We start from the raw sequence: 19,369 nt of genomic DNA, 5'->3' as shown, positions 1-19,369 counted from the left end.
ATATAAAGCTCCACTCAATTTCCAGCAGCTGAGTCTAGTCTGGGTGATTTTACTTAAGCGTGGAGGGGGCAGACAACACCCAAACCATCACAATGAGCAAGCCTGCAGGGACTGCTCATCTCCTCCTGCCTGTGCAAGCTAACACAACCCAGCAGCGCACTGCCCAGTGGAATCAGCAAAACAGAAACACAGATTTCTTTGAACACATCTAGTAGTTCTCTTTCCCTCTGTGGAGACACGAAAGCAGAGAGCACTTCAATGAGAAACTCCTGTTAATAAAGACCAAAAAAAAAAACCCCAAACCAAGGAGAAAGTCCTTGGGAGAATTGAGAGTAGTGGAATTTTTGCTTAGGGGGCTGAAATTGGATTCGCGCTTTCAAGCTTATGCTGGTTTTCAGGAAGAGAGGAGGGGGGGAAAATATTACTCTGTTTAAAAGCAAAATATAGGAACTCAAACTAAAACAATAAACCCCTAAGTTGGCAAGCACGTTGTGAGAGAGGCAATTTTTTTTCTTCAGTGAAAACAAAAGGGTCTGGAGAAGGTCTGCATTGCATCATTTAGTGATGAATAACTAGAAGGAGGGCAGGGGTTGGCACTGCTGTCACACGCAATGAAGTAACAATCACCCCAGCACCCACCACTTGCAGCTGAGACAACTGAGCTCACACCAAACCCCAGGTATTTTTTATGCTGTCAACTTCTCTCTGAGTCATGGTGATGCTCAAAGATGCAGGCAACAATTTATGGCATATCTTTTATCTAAGCAGTTGACGTGTGCTTCTTTCTCTGCTGAAGTATACAACCTTTGAAAGCATTCTCTGCCCAGAAAGCCACAGAGATTTTCAGCAGTGGAGATGTGTGGGTTCAGCTGAAGGCTTTCTCATCACTCTTTCTGGTAAAGTCAGGACTAGAAGTCCTTTTTTTTCCCCCAGTGATTTTCAAGCAAATGACTACAATCAAAACATTACCAAAAAATCCCACACCACCCCAAAAACAAACCAACCAACCAAACACACATCAAAACACCACACACCAAAAACACCCCAGAACCAAACCAAACACACACACATAAACACACCACACACCAAAAACACCCCAGAACCAAACCAAACACACACACATAAACACACCACACACCAAAAACACCCCAGAACCAAACCAGTCAAACACACACACATCAAAACACCACACACCAAAACACCCCAGAACCAAACACACACACATAAAAACACCACACACCAAAAACACCCCAGAACCAAACCAAACACACACACATAAACACACCACACACCAAAAACACCCCAGAACCAAACCAGTCAAACACACACACATCAAAATGCCGCACACCAAAACCACCCCAAAACCAAACCAAACCCACACACATCAAAACACCACACACCAAAAACACCCCAGAACCAAACCAGCCAAACAAACACACATAAAAACACCACACACCAAAAACACCCCAGAACCAAACCAAACACACACACATCAAAACACCACACACCAAAAACACCCCAGAACCAAACCAAACACACACATCAAAACACCACACACCAAAAACACCCCAAAACCAAACACACACAAAAACACCACACATCAAAAACATCCCAAAACCAAACCAAAAACATGCACATAAAAACCCCACACACCAAAAACACCCCAGAACCAAACCAGCCAAACAAACACACACAAAAACACCACACACCAAAAACACCCCAGAACCAAACCAAACACACACACATCAAAACACCACACACCAAAAACGCCCCAGAACCAAACCAGCCAAACACACACAAAAGCACCACACCAAAACCCCCAAACATCTCAAAACCAAACCAGCCAAACACACAAACACCACACCAAAAGCCCAAAACACCTCAAAACCAAATCAGCGCAACACACATAAGAACACCACACCAAAACCCAAAGTCCTCCAAAACCAAACGAGCCAAACACACACAAAACCATCACACCAAAAGCCCCAAACACCCCAAAAACAAACCACACTAAACAACACAAACACCACACTAAACCCCCCAAAAATCCAAACCCAAACCATCCAAACACATAAATATCACACCAAAAGCAGGAAACCCCACCAAAACCAAACAAAAAAACCCAAAAAACCCAAACACCCCCCCCCCAAAAGAAGCCAAACACCTCCCCCCAAAAAATAAAACTCAACTAATAAAAAAACACCACAGAAAGTGGCAAAGAAATTAAAAAAAAAAGAGCATCACAACTTTGTTCATAAAAGAAACCAAATTTGCTCATCTGCTCTCACACCAAGATTTCCTCATATACTACACTGAGAGGAAGGTGGCTGAAGCACTTTCATAGAATTATAGAGTCAATCAGGTTGGAACAGACCTCCAAGATCACCCAGTCCAACCTATCTTCTCTTTAAAACAAGGAGTTCCAGAAACCAGGAAAAAAAAAGGTTCAGACAAAAAAGGAATGATGTTGAAAAGCCCATGTCCTGTGCATCTCTACTTCAAACACTTCTCCACACCACATCTTAGAATCACAGAATCAACCAGGTTGAAAGAGACCTCCAAGATCATCCAGGTCAACCTAGCACCCAGCGCTAGCCAATCAATTAGACCATGGCACCAAGTGCCTCATCCAGGCTCTTCTTCAACACCTCCAGGCACAGCAACTCCACCACCTCCCTGGGCAGCCCATTCCAATGCCAAGCACTCTCTCTGCCAACAACTTCCTCCTAACATCCAGACTAGACCTCCCCTGGCACAGCCTGAGGCTGTGTCCCCTTGTTCTAGTGCTGCTTGCCTGGCAGAAGAGACCAACCTCACCTGGCTACAACCTCCCTTCAGGTAGTTGTAGACAGCAATGAGGTCTGCCCTGAGCCTCCTCTTCTGCAGGCTGCACACCCCCAGCTCCCTCAGCCTCTCCTCACAGGACTGTGCTCCAGGCCCCTTCACCAGCCTTGTTGCCCTTCTCTGGACACGTTCCAGCACCTCAACATCTCTCTTGAATTGAGGGGCCCAGAACCGGACACAGCACTCAAGGTGGGGCCTGACCAGCGGTGATTACATGAAAGAATAATCTCATTTGAAAGGTTCTTGCATCCCTCTGACAGTGACAATATTCTGACCAGGCTGTAAAAACAATATGCAGGAATTCTACACAACCTCTTTGTGCTGCAGACTGACCTCAATTATGCCCTCAGGCTCAACCCCCCCTGCCCAAAGTCTGGATCCAAGCCCTGCAGGTGGTCCCTATTTTGAACAAGGAGATGAGGCACAGCCCTTGGACGTTAACACCTCACAGGGCTGAAATGTGGGGGTGGATTTGGTGGGTTCAGAGGTTTATCCTGCAGACCTACTGCAAGGGGTGGGGGGGAAGAGAATTTATTAAGCCTCAGCTTCAAAAGAAACAAGTCTTTCAGGAGAGGCTGGTATGTGGGAATGGAGGCTGCCTGTGGCAAAGCCCAAGTGCTGGTACTTGTTTGACTGGTTTGGAGCTTGTGGTGTTGCCCATTCCAGCAAGTCTCACTGCCAGCCTCCATCAAGTGTAAAATCCATTTTATGCAGTGCTGTTTGTGTGCCTTTTAAATATGCCATCTGCTTTTACTCCTCATTCTTGAATCACAGAATGGTTTAGGTTGGAAGGGATAGCAAAGATCATCCAGTTCCAACCTCCTGCCATAGGCTGTCTGAGGTCTAATATACTCCCTCTCCCCTGTTTTCACTTTATTGCAGCTTCTTCTCTCTTTTTAGGGTGGTTGGCTATGAAATTCCCTCCCCTCCATCCTCACAACTGTTCCTGACAGTCCCTCTGTGTCTGGAACCCAGTTAGTATGACCAGAGTCACTTAGAAATGCTAGAGATGCACAATTCAACAGAATTCTGCCCCAAACTCCATCAAGTCAGGAAAAATTTATCCAGTGAGTGGTGGGACCAGGCCCCCAGATCCTCTAACTACTTCTTTTCCCCATCTTTAGGCTGCTAATAGAGACCATATTCCCTTTTCCACATCTCTCCTCTAACACCAACTTGAGGAAGAATTTCTTTACTGTAAGGGTCACAGAGAACTGGAACAGGCTGCCCAGGAAGATTGTGGCATCTCCTTCTCTGGAGACTCTCCAGTCCTGTCTGGAGGTGTTCCTGTGCAACCTCAGCAAGATTCTATGGTCCTGCTGTGGCAGGGGGCTTGGAGGCTGGAGCCAGGCTCTGCTGGGTGATGCCCAGTGACAGCACAAGGGGCAGTGGGTGGAAACTGAGGCATAGGAAGGTTCATGTAAACATGAGGAAGGTTTTTTTACCCTGTGAGGGTGACAGAGCACTGGAACAGGCTGCCCAGGGGGTTCTGGAGTCTCCCTCTATGGAGATATTCAAAACCTGCCTGGATGCATTCCTGTGTGATTTGCTCTAGGTGATCCTGCTCTGGCAAGGAGGTTGGACTGGATGAGCTTTGGAGGTCCCTTCCAGCCTCTGACACTCTTGTGATTCTGTGAATTCCAACAAACCCCATCAGCCAGCCCCAGGTCTCTGCCTAGCTCACAACATCTACCTGCCATAAGCAGCTCTGCTGCTTGCACTCACCCATCCTCCCAACTGCTTGGCCTCTTTCCTCCAACCCACAGCACAAAGGCAAGAGAGAAGCTTCGGTGATCAAGTCCAGGTTGGATGGGTTAGAGTTAGGTTCTATGACTCAATGACCTATGGAGGCCCCTTCCAACCCCTAACATCCTGTGATGCCTACCCCTGGTGACACACATAGCTCTGTCAAGATGAACTTTCCTCCTATGCCAGTCTCCTGGAGACCAGGTGAGATCTCCTTGCTACCGCCATTGAGTAAAGGATTCCGTGCTCCCCTCCCCAAAGCCCCATTCAACAGGCTGTGCTGGCTTAGTGGTGGAGTTAAAAGAGGGTTTTTAACTCTTTATCTACTTTCTGTTACCTGTCTGCGCAGAGGGATTCGCTTGGTCAGCTTATGGACTGCAGGCTGGCTGCTGAAGTCAGGCTTCTTGGTGGTGTTCTTCATGCGGCACACGACGACTGTCAGCACCATGCAGGCAATCAGGAAGACCCCTATGCAGTAAATGGCTATCTCCAGGTAGTCTGGGGAGGTCGGGTACTCTTTTTCCTTCTCAGGAGCTGGATTGGAAGTTTGGAGGAGGGAACAACCACGCCACAGAGTTAGCAGGCAGCAGAGGCACAGTTCAGTACAGCGCTTGGAACAACTTGAAACGGTCAAACATCAGCAGTTTTGGTAGGGACTGTGTGACACAGAGAGTACTGTGAAGGTTTGGGTCATCCTGCAGTTTGAGAACAGCTTCTCTAACTAGATTAGTGCTTTGACTTCTCAGTTTGCCACTGAGTGTGTGTTTGTGCATGTAAGTACATATATGTAGACATAGAGATGTGTCTGCCTAGCTAGGGTGAGACATAAACGTAGTGATCAAACATAAATTTAGGGATTAAGTAGAAGATGAAGTGTTCAGACTAAGCTCAGGCTCATTTTGGGGCTCACATCAAAATCCAAAAGCACTGTACTTCTTATTAGCACAGGAAGACACATCTAACAACAAAACATTGAGCTAGCTAGCCTAGAAGAACAGGGTTTAAACAGGTATTTAGGCTTGAGTCTGCATTGCCTGGTGTTCCAAAACTGTCACTGGGATCTCAAGACAGAAAGGGAAGGCAAACAGGTACTTAGGCTTGAGTCTGCATTGCCTGGTGTTCCAAAACTGTCACTGGGATCTCAAGACAGAGAGGGAAGGCAAACAGGTATTTAGGCTTGAGTCTGCATTGCCTGGTGTTCCAAAACTGTCACGGGGATCTCAAGACAGAGAGGGAAGGCAAACAGGTACTTAGGCTTGAGTCTGCATTGCCTGGTGTTCCAAAACTGTCACTGGGATCTCAAGGCAGAGAGGGAAGGCAAACAGGTATTTAGGCTTGAGTCTGCATTGCCTGGTGTTCCAAAACTGTCACTGGGATCTCAAGACAGAAAGGGAAGGCAAACAGGTACTTAGGCTTGAGTCTGCATTGCCTGGTGTTCCAAAACTGTCACGGGGATCTCAAGACAGAGAGGGAAGGCAAACAAACAGGTATTCAGGGTTGAGTTTGCATTGCCTGTTGATCCAAAACTGTCATTGGGATCTCAAGACAGAGTGGGAAGGCACAGTAAATTGGTCCCTCTTCATGTTTATCAACTCAGGTTTAGGATTTCAAGACAGTTTCAAGGACCCAGCTTCTCAACTCGCTGCAGCTCCTGGTGGGTGCCTAACTCCTCTGAGGTCCTTCTGAGAGCCCAGTGCCAGAGTAAAAGGCATGGAGCAAGCACGAGCTTTACTGCTAACAAGACCTGAACTGCCAATTCCCCTTTTGTGAGGGCTGCATACTTCAAGTAACCTCACCAGTGCACATTTGTCTAGCAGATTAGGTTTTAGGGGGAGTGGTCCTGCAGAGCTGTTACTGTGATTGAAACCATTCTGAAATGATCTCCAGGACAGTTCTGTGTGCAAACACTGTCCCTAATCCCTTATCTGGGATTCAGCCCCTGGATAAACAGCATTCCACAGCAATCAGCAATGCACGTTCAAGCCCAAGTCTTCTCGTGCCTCACTCTAAATGCTCCGTTCAAGAAAATGGGGTTACAAAAATGCTGCTCAGGCACTTTCAAAATGCAAACACTGCTAGCAGAAGCAAGCTCTACACAAGCACTGCTGTGCCCACTTGGTGACAGGGCAGGCAGGCTCAATGCTCACATTCAGAGAGAGGTGGGAGAAAGATGCCTTCATTTTAATGTGTCTTAATGAAGGGCAAGAAATGATCTGCACAAAAGTGGGAACATCTCACTCTGGTACTGTGAACCTCGGCAATATTGCACATGCAGCTTTTGTACCTTCTCAACTCAGGCATTGGCAATTAATAACTGGTAAGCACAAGATGACCCAGCAAACCTCAGGTGGTTCATGTTTTGTTTGGGGTTTGGGGATTTTTCCCCCAGAGGAACTCCTAAGGCAGCTGCCAACAGTTATAAACGAGAAAGTTTGACTGGTGTCAAAACCAACTGCGGTTACATCATCTAACAGCTGATAACAATTTTCAGGCAATAAAGCACACTGATGTTTGTTTCTTTTGAAGGCCAGAAACATCATCAACCCCAGAAGAGCAGGACATGCTTTGCAGTGGAAGCAAATGACTACTTGTTTCCCTTAGAGCATGCAATGTTTAAAGATGCAGGGAGCTGATCCCCAAGATATGGACAGCACTGCTTCTGTACACAATCTGCTGGCACTCCAATCAGAATTTCCACCAGAGCTTTGGGTGATGGGCAAAAAGTGAATTTTAGGGCACTCAACAACTTATGGCCAAATTAGTCCCAAAGCTTCATGAGAAAACTTTGAATTTCCTTCTCTTGAAAACATTTACAATGATTCATGTGCTGATTTTCAGTGATCTCGCTTCAGCGCTAAGGAAGTGCAGCTCCTTAGCGTTTCTGATGAGAAGTTAACAAGTGGGGGGAAAAAAAAACCATTTCCAATTGAGTGCAGTGGCCATTCCCTGCCCACCTTCCCTCCCCCTTTTTTGTTTTGGTCATCATTCTGTTTTGGAGCATCAAACCCACGGCCGAAATCCGCTGGCGCGAGATAACCGCGTTGACGAATCATTGTAAAAGTGACTTTCTGAGACAGAAGCTGTGCTAATTCTGCAGCCACCACCACAGAGGGAAAACAAAAGGAGGGGAAAAAACCACGGGGAAGAGAGCAGTGTATACCTGGCAGAACTGTCAACCATGCAGTGTGAAAGGATATCCCAATAGAATTACCCGCCAAGCATGTATACTCCCCAGCATCCTCAAAAGTTACATTCCGTATATAGAGAACCTCAATCTCTTTGTCCGTGGTGTTAACACCGGCAGCCTAGAAAAAAACAGAAGAGGGAAGCAAGAGAGGAAAAAAAAGGGGAAAAAAAAAAAAGCTAGACATTGAGAGAATTCTTGTGGATAGGGAGATGGAGCCACAGGGCAGAGGCGGAGAGAAGCAAAGCTCCTTCCCCATCCACAGTCCCTCATCCAGAAGGCTTTTACCAACAGGTCCCAGAGCTCACCTCAGAAAGTAATCAACACCCTTCACCAGACCTAAACTCACCACCTAGACATGCATGCAATCAAACAACATGGAAAAATTACCCCACAAAGCTTTTTTTTTTTGGTAAAGCTTCTCTTTTTTTTGTTTGTTTGTTTTTTGAAAGGAAAGAGAGTTGACAGAAGAGCAAAGAGAAAACAGAAGTAGGAAAGAATGCAGAATCTTGCACATGTAGTTACCTGCTTGAGAGGAAAGAATTTACTGTCAAAACACACTCTGAGAGGATTGAAAAGGTAACATCTGTTTCAAAAGCCACAACTTAGCAGCTGTCTTCAGCAGTGTATGGTCCTTGCATCACCCACTGCACTGTATGTTGTGCAATGCTGCCAAAGCTCCTAACCTAAGCATGGTGGCTTGGTTGGAAGCACCGTGGAAGGTATCTCAGCTCTTGGTTCAACATAGATCAGTTGTGGCTCTCAGAGACGTGGAGAACAAACAGACCCTGAAGGTCCAAGATGAAAACAAAATACATTTTTTTCAAGTCTTAAGAGAGTGGGGGGAAAAAAAATCAGGAAGGGCTTTTTTTTCCCTGCTGGTTTCCTTCCAGACTTGCTACATCCCTGACTTGACAAGTCATTATGCACCAGGCCAATCAGTGCATCAGGGATTATCCAAACTCATATTGATAGAATGAGCTGGAGCTCTGCAGCTGTCCCAAAGTGGACACAGCAGAGTATCACTACTGAGATCCCCACGATGCAGATTCAGAGAAGTTGTTTCTCTCTCTTTCATTCCAAAATGTTACTTTGAAATACATGACAAAGGAAATCAACACATTTTTACCAGATCATTTGAAATGCCAATTGTGAGCTGCAGTCACATTATTACCAGTCGCTGTTATTGAGGGGATGATTATCCACCAGGTGATGAGTAACAATTGGAAACCCTTCCCACTCTGCACAGCCACAGGTGATGTGGGAACTTGCAAGTGGCTAAATTGATATAACTTGTGCCTCGGTGAGCACTGATATGAACATCTGTTCTTCACAGAGAGAGAGTGATTGGCATTGGAATGGGCTGCCCAGGGAGGTGGTGGAGTCACCATCCCTGGAGGTCTTCAAGAAAAGACTGTATGGGGCACTTAGTGCCATGGTCTAGTTAATTGGATAGGGCTTGCTGATAGGTTGGACTGGATGAGCTTGCAGGTCTGTTCCAAGCTGGCTGATTGTATGATTCACATATACACACACGTGTGTATACACAAAAGACAGGAATCAAGTCACAGTTAAGTCGCTCAATGATTAAGCTACGTCTGAAATGCAAAGTGTGCAGACTCAGCAACAGAAGTGGACACCAACACACAGACACACAGAGAGAATAAAGATCAGCACCAGAAACCAGTGCTTATGGTACACACAGAATATTGTGGGAATTTTTCCATGGCTGCTGGTGCGATACCAGTTGCATCACCCAAGGAGGATTACAGATACACCACAAGGCCAAAGAATCACCCTACAAGCTGCCTGCAGTCTCCCAAAGCACCAGTTTTTTCCAGCTTCTACATCCAGCTTGCTTTAAAAAACGTTGTTACCTTGTTTGCTGGGCAGAACAGAGAGCCAGGCAGACTGGTTGGCCTCCCCTATATAATTGGAGACCTTACAAATATATTCTCCAGCGTCCGCCTCTGTCACATTGTACAGTGTCAGCACTTCAGCATTGGAACTATTTATCCCCGAATGCTAGAATAGACCAATAACACAGGAGAACAATGTCACTGCTGCCCAAAAGGGACACCAATCTGTCTATGGTCCCACCACCAGCACCTCATAAGAATACGCCTTCCACTTCACATAGCTATCAGCATCAACACACTGAGGGGTTTGGGCTCAGTTGGGGTTTTCGGTGTCGATCGGTTTTAGTGTGCTTTGGCTTCATTCCCTATCACAAGAGGGACATAGATGTGCTGGAAGGTATCCAGAGAAGGGCCACAAGGATGAGCAGAGGGCTGGAGCTGCTCTGCTGTGAGGAGACATTGAGGGGGAGAAGGCTCCAAGGTGACCTTGTGGCTTTCAGTATCTGAAGGGGGCTACAAAAAAGCTGGGGAGGGACTTTTTAGGCTGTGAGGTAGTGATAGGACTTTGGGGGAATAGAACAAAGCTAGAAATGGGTAGATTCAGACTGGATGTTAGGAAGAAGTTCTTTAGCAGGAGAGTGGTCAGAGTCTGAAAGGGGTTGCCCAGGGAGATGGTGAAAGCATCATTCCTGGAAGTGTTTAAGGCCAGGCTGGATGAGGCTGTGGACAGCCTAATCTAGTGTGAGATGTCCCTGCCCATGGCAGGGTAGCTGGGACTGGATGATCCTTGTGGCCCCTTCCAACTCTGACTGATTCTGTGATTCAAAGAATCACTCAAGGAGTTAGAAAACAGCAGCATAGAGGGGAAAAAGCACTTGGGCTGTCAGACCAGCTCTGCGGAACAGGATGCTCTTGCTCTGGCAGGGCGGTTGGGCTCAATGGTCTCTTTGGGTCTCTTCCAACCCCTGACATCCTGTGACAGCATAGAGCTTGCTGTGCTGCCCACCAGTGCACTGGGCTTTGGCAATGCCAATCCAGCTCAGAAAAAAATGAGTTCCCTTGCTTAGTAGTGGCCTTCCAGTATCTGAAGGGGACCTACAGGAGGGCGGGGGAGGGACTATTGACATGGTCTTGTAATGATGAGGAGGAATGGGTTTTAATTGGCAGAGGAGAGATTAAAACTGGATGGCAGGAAGAAGTTCTTGACAGTGAGGGTGGTGAGACACTGGCACAGGTTGCCCAGGGAGGTGGTGGAGCACAGAATCACAGAATGTGACCTTTGATCACATTCTGTGATTCTGTGCTCCACCACCTCCCTGGAGGTGCTCAGGACCAGGTTGGATGCATCCTTGAGTGACCTCTTCTAGTGGGAGATGTCCCTGCCTATGGCTGGGAGTTGGAAGTGGATGATCTTTGAGGTCTCTTCCAACCTAAACCATTCTATGATTCGAAGGCTTGCACAAAAGGCCTGCAGGTAGGAGTGAAAGCAGCATTACACTGGCAAAACTGGACCCCTTTGCAAGTTCAGCATCCAGAACACCCAACCTGCCAACCAGCTCGGGGCAGCAGGTGTCACAAAAAAAGCTGAAGAACCATGAAGGGAATGGAGAAGATTGTCCTGGGTATGGTTTTGGATACATTTTACCCACACTTAGATGTCTGTGATGTTCTGTGAGAGGGTTTTCATGTGTTTTTTTTTTCCTGAATAAAGTCATTCCTGAAATATTCAGAGACAAAAGACTTGGCAGAAGCAAACAGAGAGCCAAACAGCATCTATGAGTTGCACAGTTAGCGTTCAGACAACCAACCCTCTACCTAACTCACCATTTCATTTGTAACACAAACACTTCCCACTTGCAAAAGAGGTTCATCTCTCCATAATTCCTGGGATTTACAGCAAATAAAGCCAACACTTTACCAAAGCCATTGCCACCTAAAGCCATCATCGTTGCCAGCAGCCACCAAGCCTCACCTTTAAGACCTGCAGGTAGGGTCGCCCATCGGGTCCGTATTTGCTGCCGTTCTTCTCCACATGTTTGATCCACTGGATGTGAGGCTGAGCATCACTGTAGACTTTGCAGACAAACTCCACATCCCCTCCCACGACAGCAGAGGCGTTTGCTGGGAGGCCAGCCTGGAGGATGGGCCTGTGCGGGGAGCGCTCTGCTCGGGCAAGGTGGGGAGGGGGAGCGAGAAGGAACAAGGGGGAAAGGGAGGGATAAAGATGCATAAATAAGCAGAGCTGCCAGGAAAACTGCAGTGAACTCAAGCCAACAGGGCCTGCAAGCCTGTTGGCTGGCTCCCCCAACACAGCACCACAGCCAAAACGTGTAACAAAAAGTACAGTTCAAAGGAGAGGGCTCAAGAGCTCCACTTGTAAAATCAAGAATAGCTACTTGGGGGGGGGGGAGGGGAGAAAGGCTGCTTGGAAACTTCTCATAGCTCAGCAAGAATTAAGTAAAATACATATTTTTATATATTTTAAAGCTGTTGTCCTAACTACCTTAAAAGTGGATAAAACAGCTACAAATTGGGAAGAAATATTGATAGTAATGAATAAAAAAACCCCAAATTACTAAAGTATTGAAATAAACCAAAGGCAGTTTCTCCAAACCAGCAGCACTGAAGCTCCCCATGCAGGATGCACACACCAGAGAGCTCAACTCTGCAGAACACCATGACCAGTACTGCCATCCAGAACATCCTGACCACTGCTCTCTGCTTTGTCCAGGCACAGCAGCAGAAGCTCCACTTTGCTCTCGCCCTGAGGAGGGCATGGGCAAAGACAGAGCTCTCTGGAAAGACTGCAGGGTATTTATTGTGAGCCAACAGAGCTTGCACTCAATCAGCTTGCAGGATTTATCCAGTGTTCTTTGTCAAGCTTACTCCACGGAGTATTCTGAGAGAGAACTGTAGAATCAACCAGGTAGGAAGAGAGCTCCAAGATCACCCAGTCCAACCTAGCACCCAGCCCAAATCAACAAGACCATGGCACTAAGTGCCTCATCCAGATATTGCTTGGACACCTCCAGGGACAGCAACTCCACCACCTCCCTGGGCAGCCCATTCCAATGCCAATCACTCTCCATGGCAAAAGCTTCCTCCTAACATCCAGCCTAGACCTCCCCTGCCACAAATGGAGACTGTGTCCCCTTCTTCTGTTGCTGGTTGCCTGGAAGAAGAGACCAACTCCATTTGGCTACAGCCTCTCTTCAGGTAGTTGTAGACAACAATTAAATCACTCCTGAGCTTCCTCTTCTGCAGGCTGCACACCCCCAGCTCCCTCAGCCTCTCCTCACAGGGCTGTGCTCCAGGCCTCTCACCAGCTTCATAGCCCTTCTCTGGAAACATTCCAGTATCTCAACATCTCTCTTGAATTAAGGAGCCCAGAACTGGACACAGGACTACTCTACCCTGCTGAGACCACACCTGGAATATCATATTCAGTTTTGGGCTCCCCAGTTCAAGAGGGACAGGGATCTAATGGAGAGAGTCCAATGAAGAGCTACAAGGATGACTGAGGGACTCGAACATCTCTCCTGTGAAGTAAGACTGAGAGCCATGGGGCTGTTTAGTCTGGGGAAGGGAAGGCTGAGAGAGGTCCCTGGAGGTGTTCAGGAAAAGCGTGGATGAGGCACTTATTGCCATGGTCTGGTTGCTTGGCCAGGGCTGGGTGCTAGGTTGGACTGGATGAGCTTGAAGGTCTCTTGCAACCTGGTTGATTTTATGATTCTAGAACCTTACCCATGTCTTTAAATATCTGAGTGGTGAGTGTCAAGAGGAAGCGGCCAGGCTCTTTTTGGTGGTGCCTACTGACAGGACAAAGAACAAGGGGTATCATTTGGAACACAGGAAGTTCCACCTCAACACAAGGAGAAACTTCTCTACTGTGAAAGTGTCAGAGCATTGGAACAGGCTGCCCAGAGAGGTTGTGGAGTCTTCTTCTCTGCAGTGGGGTTGGGTCTGGATCCTCTCTAGAGGTTCCTTTTAAGCTCAAATATTCTATGATTCCCTGACACTGGTGCATCCTGTATCACCTGGGTGCCCAGAGCCACAGCAGCTAGCATTCCGGGGACAACTTTGTGGATGATGACATACAGAGTCTTTGGAGAGAGCACTGATGGGAGCCTTGCCCTCAGCTCTGACCATGAAGCAGGTTTCCATCACCTGGGCTTAAGCCCAACTTAAGCAGCTAAAATATTCTGGGTGATGAGCCAGCTTCTCAACCCTCAGGGCACCAACAGCCTCTTTTTTTTTGAGGTTAAGTGGGCAAAGCATAAAAACCTCCTCTTTGAAAAGTCCTCAATATGGAATCATAGAATGGTTTTGAAAGGACCTCAAAGATCATCCAGTTTCAAACCCCTGCCATAGGCATACTACAGTCCTAGTTATTAAGTTGTCTTAAAATAATTTTGGGTGAGGTAGAAAATGGTTGGGCTCAATGAGGACAGGGTGAGAGAGTCTGGACTCTGCAGCCTGGAGAAGAGAAGGCTTCCAGGAGACCCTGAAGTGGAATTCCAGTATCTGAAGGCAGCTACAGGAGGGCTGTGAGGGACTAGTGACAAGGTCTTGTAATGACAAGATAAGGAGGAAGGGCAAAGAAGAGATTGAAACTGGATGTTAAGAAGAAGTTATTTTCAGTGAGGGTGGTGAGTCACTGGCACAGGTTGTGGAGGGAGGTTGTGGATCACATGTTTTATCACATTCTGTGATTCTGTGCTCCACAACCTCCCTGGAGGTGTTCAAGGCCAGGTTGGACGAGGCCTTAAGCAACCTGTTCCAGTGGGAGGTGACCCTGCCTGTGGCAGGGAGATGGAACTAGCTGAGCTTTGAGGTCCCTTCCACCCTAAACCATTCTATGATTCTGTTCTATGAGCCTATCTTCAAAGGATTCTTCCAACTGAAGCAATTCTATGACTACCCAGGGGGTGGGATGGACAATGCCACTCTCCCTAGAAAAGCTTCAGAGGAGCTGCAGTTTTTATCACCCTAGGTGTGAAGCAGCCTCTTTCTTCATGCCAATTCAATCCTGCCCACTTCTAAGAACACAGAGTTAATACTGACTCACAGGTACTGACAACTCACATATCAGAAGCGAAACACCCACTGCCTGTCCTCACTCTGAGCTGCTTGCTCTTCCCTGCTCCAGAGAGAGATGTTGAGGTACCGGAACATGCCCAGAGAAGGGTGAGGAGAGGCTGAGGAAGCTGGGGATGTGCAGCCTGCAGAAGAGGAGGCTCAGGGCAGACCTCATTGATGTCTACAGCTACCTGAAGGGAGGTTGTAGCCAGGTGGGGTTGGTCTCTTCTGCCAGGCAACCGGCAATAGAACAAGGGGACACAGTCTCAAGTTGTGCTAGGGGAGGTCTAGGCTGGATGTGAGGAGGAAGTTGTTGGCAGAGAGAGTGATTGGCATTGGAATGGGCTGCCCAGGAGGTGGTGGAGTCACCATCCCTGGAGATGTTGAAGAAAAGCCTGGATGAGGCACTTAGTACCATGGTCTAGTTGATTGGCTAGGGCTGGGTGATAGGTTGAATCATAGAATCAGTCAGGGTTGGAAGGGACCACAAGGATCATCTAGTGCCAGTCCCCCTGCCATGGGCAGGGACACCCTACCCTAGACCAGGCTGGCCACAGCCTCATCCAGCCTGGCCTTAAACACCTCCAGGGACGGGGCCTCAACCACCTCCCTGGGCAACCCATTCCAGGCTCTCACCACTCTCATGCTGAACAACCTCCTCCTCCAGCCTGAACCTACCCATCTCCAGCTTTGCTCCATTCTTCCTAGTCCTGTCACTCCTTGAGAGCCTGAAAAATCCTTCCCCAGCTTTTTTGTGGCCCCTTTCAGATACTGGAAGGTTGGACTGGATGAGCTTGGAGGTCTCTTCCAACCTGGCTGACTCATTCTATGAATTCTTTTGAAGTTAAAAAAAAAAAAAAAAAAAAACCAAAACAGTGGACCTAAATATTTATTTTTAGAGGCTGCACACTGTAAAAGCTTTGACTTGAGGAGCCAAATCAGCTGCATTTCAAGTCAAGCCTTCCTCCTGAACCCTACTAGCTGCCAATAAAGCGTTTCACAAGCAAACACCGCGAGTGCAACAGCAAATAATGCCGCCCAGGGAACAATGGGAGCTTTTATACAGTCCAATATATTTGGCATGCAGCAAACATCTACTGGGAATTTCTTCAGTGAGGCTGTGCTGGCAGCACACTGCAGAGCAGGCAGTCCTGCTTTCCCTGTGGCAAAAGCGCGTTTGCGGCGCAGTTATTAGATTCCATGGTTCTGTGTGTCCCTGGCAGAGATTGAGGAGCAGATCACTGTTATTTTTTTGGGCAGTAGAACATATCAAGGAGTGTTTTACACTTCTAGAGAGAACTCTGAAGTTTCTCACCTTGTACTAAATAAGCTCCAATTCCCATCTCCTTCGCCCCTTCATTTGGGTACAAAACTAGCAAAGGGGGGGGGGGGGAAAAAGCTCTCTCTTTAATAGAAACCTTACACCATCTTCCCAAACTTATTACAGCTGCCTTCAGTCTAAAATGAAACCTTAGAGAATGTTATTTAAAATGTTTTTTAGAAGTCAGTAGGCCTCATGTTTCATTTCTCCACATCAGGGTTTGATTTCCTTTGTGACCTTATTCTCTGCCCTTAAACAAACCAGAGGAGGAGGCCTGAAACATCTTGGAAAGGTTCCTACTATGCCAGCATCAACACACAGAAACGTGTTTGGTTTATCCTGATAGCCATCAATGATTTAAGCTTTTACTGATGACTGTCAAACATTTCCTCTACCAGGGAAAAAAAAAGGGAGGAGGAGGCAAAGCAAAGAAGCAAAAGCAAAGTTCTGATGTTCTTAGTCCCAGATTCCTTTTAAAACTTTAAAGAGTGTGTGCTTGTGTATAGCTGTATACATCAATTCCATCAATGGATACACACACAGAGCCACTGGTAAAATCCCTTCTCTAAAGGTAAATGTGTTAAAAATAGATTTTAGTTGCCCTCCAACACATGGAGCTATGATTACTGTCGGTCAAGCCCCCCACTTCGGCAGAAGGCATCTCTCCTATGCCTACCAACACAGAGCCTCACCACCAACCAGGCTGGAAAAGACCTCTAGGATCAGCTCCAACCTATCACCTAACCCTTCTAATTAACTAACCCATGGCACTGAGTGCCTCATCCAGCCTCCTCTTAAACACCTCCAGGGATGTAGACTCCACCACCTCCCCAGGCAGCCCATCCCAATGCCAATCAGTCTCTCTGTGAAGAGCTTCCTCCTAACATCCAGCCTGAACCTGCCCTGGCACAGCTTAAGGCTGTGATCTCTTGTTCTGTCCCTGGGTACCTGGGACACCCAGAAGAGAACAACTCCACCTGGCTACAACTTCCTTTCAGGAAGCAAATTAAACAGGGTCTCACAAACAAAATACACACTCAGTACTAGGGAAAAGAACTAAATATGGAGAAGCTTCAACTCATTACAACTGACCAAGCACAACTCAGCACACAGTGTCACTTCTTGGTGACAGTAGTGTCAGGTTGTTATCCTTTCTCATTTCTCTGCACACCACACACATCTAAGGACTTTGCTTTCAAGCACAGCTACTGTCAACTCTGCATTCCTCCATCTCCCATCACTATTAAGCACTTGAAATAGAAAGCACACACTTTGTAAGCAGATCTCATCACTCAAACAACTGGCTGCACTAATATCAGGTGGGAACAGAGCTTTCTTGCCACTTGAAGATCAGCAGAAGAGTCAAATTTGCCTTTCAAAATAAAACAAAGGGTGGTGAAACTAATATTAGCATTAGCCTTACATAACCTATGGCCTGCAACCAAGATCATCACTAAACTCTGGTGGCTTTACACATTCCTTAGCTATGAAACTCAGACAAAGCAAACTCAGCTCATAGCTCTGTAGCCCTCCTGATTTCAGTACTCCCCTTGGCTCATTAACAGTTAATCGAATCAGAACCTCAATGAAACAAATGTTTGCTACCTGACCACTGACTGTTTTGTGTGGTGCTAGCAGAGTGAAACTGTGCTAGTCTGAAGCTAGCTGGGATATTTTGCTGAGAAGAATTAGATTATAGGCTGTGAAAAGGAAACAATGATGATGTCTACTTCACTCATAGGCTTGCTGAGATGGATTAAAAACAAGAACACAAACATAGATGACAGAGATGCTTTCTGGCTCTGGCTACCTGTACTTCTCTCTGCAACCTGCTGTCTAACTAATCCTTCTGCCTCTAACACCCCTGTCCAATTCTCCAAACTCATCTTACCACAGAATCATAGAATCAACCAGGTTGGAAGAGACCTCCAAGATCATCCAGCCCAACCTAGCACCCAGCCCTATAGAAATCAACCAGACCATGGCACTAAGTGCTTCATCCAGGCTTTTCTTCAACACCTCCAGGGACAGTGACTCCACCACCTCCCTGGGCAGCCCATTCCAATGCCAATCACTCTCACTGCCAACAACTTCCTCCTAACATCCAGCCTAGACCTTCCCTGGCACAGCTCGAGACTGTGTCCCCTTGTTCTGTGGCTGGTTGTCTGGCAGAAGAGCCCAACCCCACCTGGCTACAGCCTCCCTTCAGGTAGTTGTAGACAGCAATGAGGTCACCCCTGAGCCTCCTCTTCTCCAGGCTAAACAACCCCAGCTCACTCAGCCTCTCCTCATAGGGTTTAGTCTGAGATAAGGTAGAGGGGTGGAAGGGTGGTTGGGAGCCCCTCCTGGGGACTCTGCTTTCTGGGAGGGCTGTTGTCTTTCTGTGTTACCTTTTTAACTTGTCCATTTCTGTCTATAGCTGTAGATACTGTAAGTACCTGCTTGTCTATTGTGCTAAGGTGTAAATATAAAGCTTCATTCTAATTTGCAGCTTGGCTGAGTCTAGTCTGGGTGATTTTCTTCAGTGCAGCACCCAAACCATCAGAGGAACACGGCTCAAAACCAAGACAATACCATCAATTAATAACACAGAAAAATCACCCTGTGGATTAGCTGTCTTCAAGCAGACTAAAAGGTCCATGGTAAAGATCATTAAGAGTTGTAGATACAAATTTTATTGCCATAAATATGAGTTATTTAGTGAACTACATACGAGATCTACAAGGTGCTTCACGGATATGCCCTGCTTCCTGCTCCCACTGAAATGTCAGAGATGCTCAGAAGTGAGTACAGTGGATGGTCAAAAAAAACCCCAAAACACTAACAGAGGAAAATAGTTTTGATTACGTTGAAAGCAATTCAAACTGATAATTGCATCTGGAAGGTGTCCAGAGAAGGGCCACAAGGATGAGCAGAGGGCTGGAGCTGCTCTGCTGTGAGGAGAGATTGAGGGAGTTGGGGCTGTTCAGTCTGCAGAGGAGAAGGCTTCCAGGTGACCTTCTTTGGGTGATCCTGAGGGGCTTTGCAAACCTGGGTGTTTGAGTGATCCTGAGGGGCTCTGCCAACCTGGGTGTTTGAGTGATCCTGAGGGGCTCTGCCAACCTGGGTGTTTGAGTGATCCTGAGAGGCTTTGCAAACCTGGGTGTTTGAGTGATCCTGAGGGGCTCTGCCAACCTGGGTGTTTGAGTGATCCTGAGAGGCTTTGCAAACCTGGGTGTTTGAGTGATCCTGAGGGGCTCTGCCAACCTGGGTGTTTGAGTGATCCTGAGGGGCTCTGCCAACCTGGGTGTTTGAGTGATCCTGAGGGGCTCTGCCAACCTGGGTGTTTGAGTGATC

The 19,369-nt window shown here is 47.2% G+C and overlaps 1 protein-coding gene across 10 annotated transcripts in view; it reads right to left on the bottom strand.

Moving 5' to 3' along the window:
* Positions 1-19,369, bottom strand: part of FGFR2 (fibroblast growth factor receptor 2) — a 196,526-nt gene that overhangs the window by 35,128 nt on the left and 142,029 nt on the right. For 8 of the 10 annotated variants that reach the window (XM_064144242.1, XM_064144244.1, XM_064144243.1 and 5 more), the window contains 3 exons: positions 11,606-11,796; positions 7,751-7,895; positions 4,922-5,124 (listed from right to left, as the gene is read on the bottom strand). In XM_064144242.1, the coding sequence (XP_064000312.1) occupies positions 4,922-5,124; positions 7,751-7,895; positions 11,606-11,796 (539 nt within the window). The remainder of the gene's footprint in view (positions 1-4,921; positions 5,125-7,750; positions 7,896-11,605; positions 11,797-19,369) is intronic. The other 2 variants (XM_064144241.1, XM_064144247.1) reach the window with 1 other exon arrangement.

This window comes from Pogoniulus pusillus, chromosome 6 (genome assembly GCF_015220805.1).
Source record: "Pogoniulus pusillus isolate bPogPus1 chromosome 6, bPogPus1.pri, whole genome shotgun sequence".
Lineage (NCBI taxonomy): Eukaryota > Metazoa > Chordata > Aves > Piciformes > Lybiidae > Pogoniulus > Pogoniulus pusillus.
This window is presented reverse-complemented; position numbering and strand designations above follow the sequence as displayed.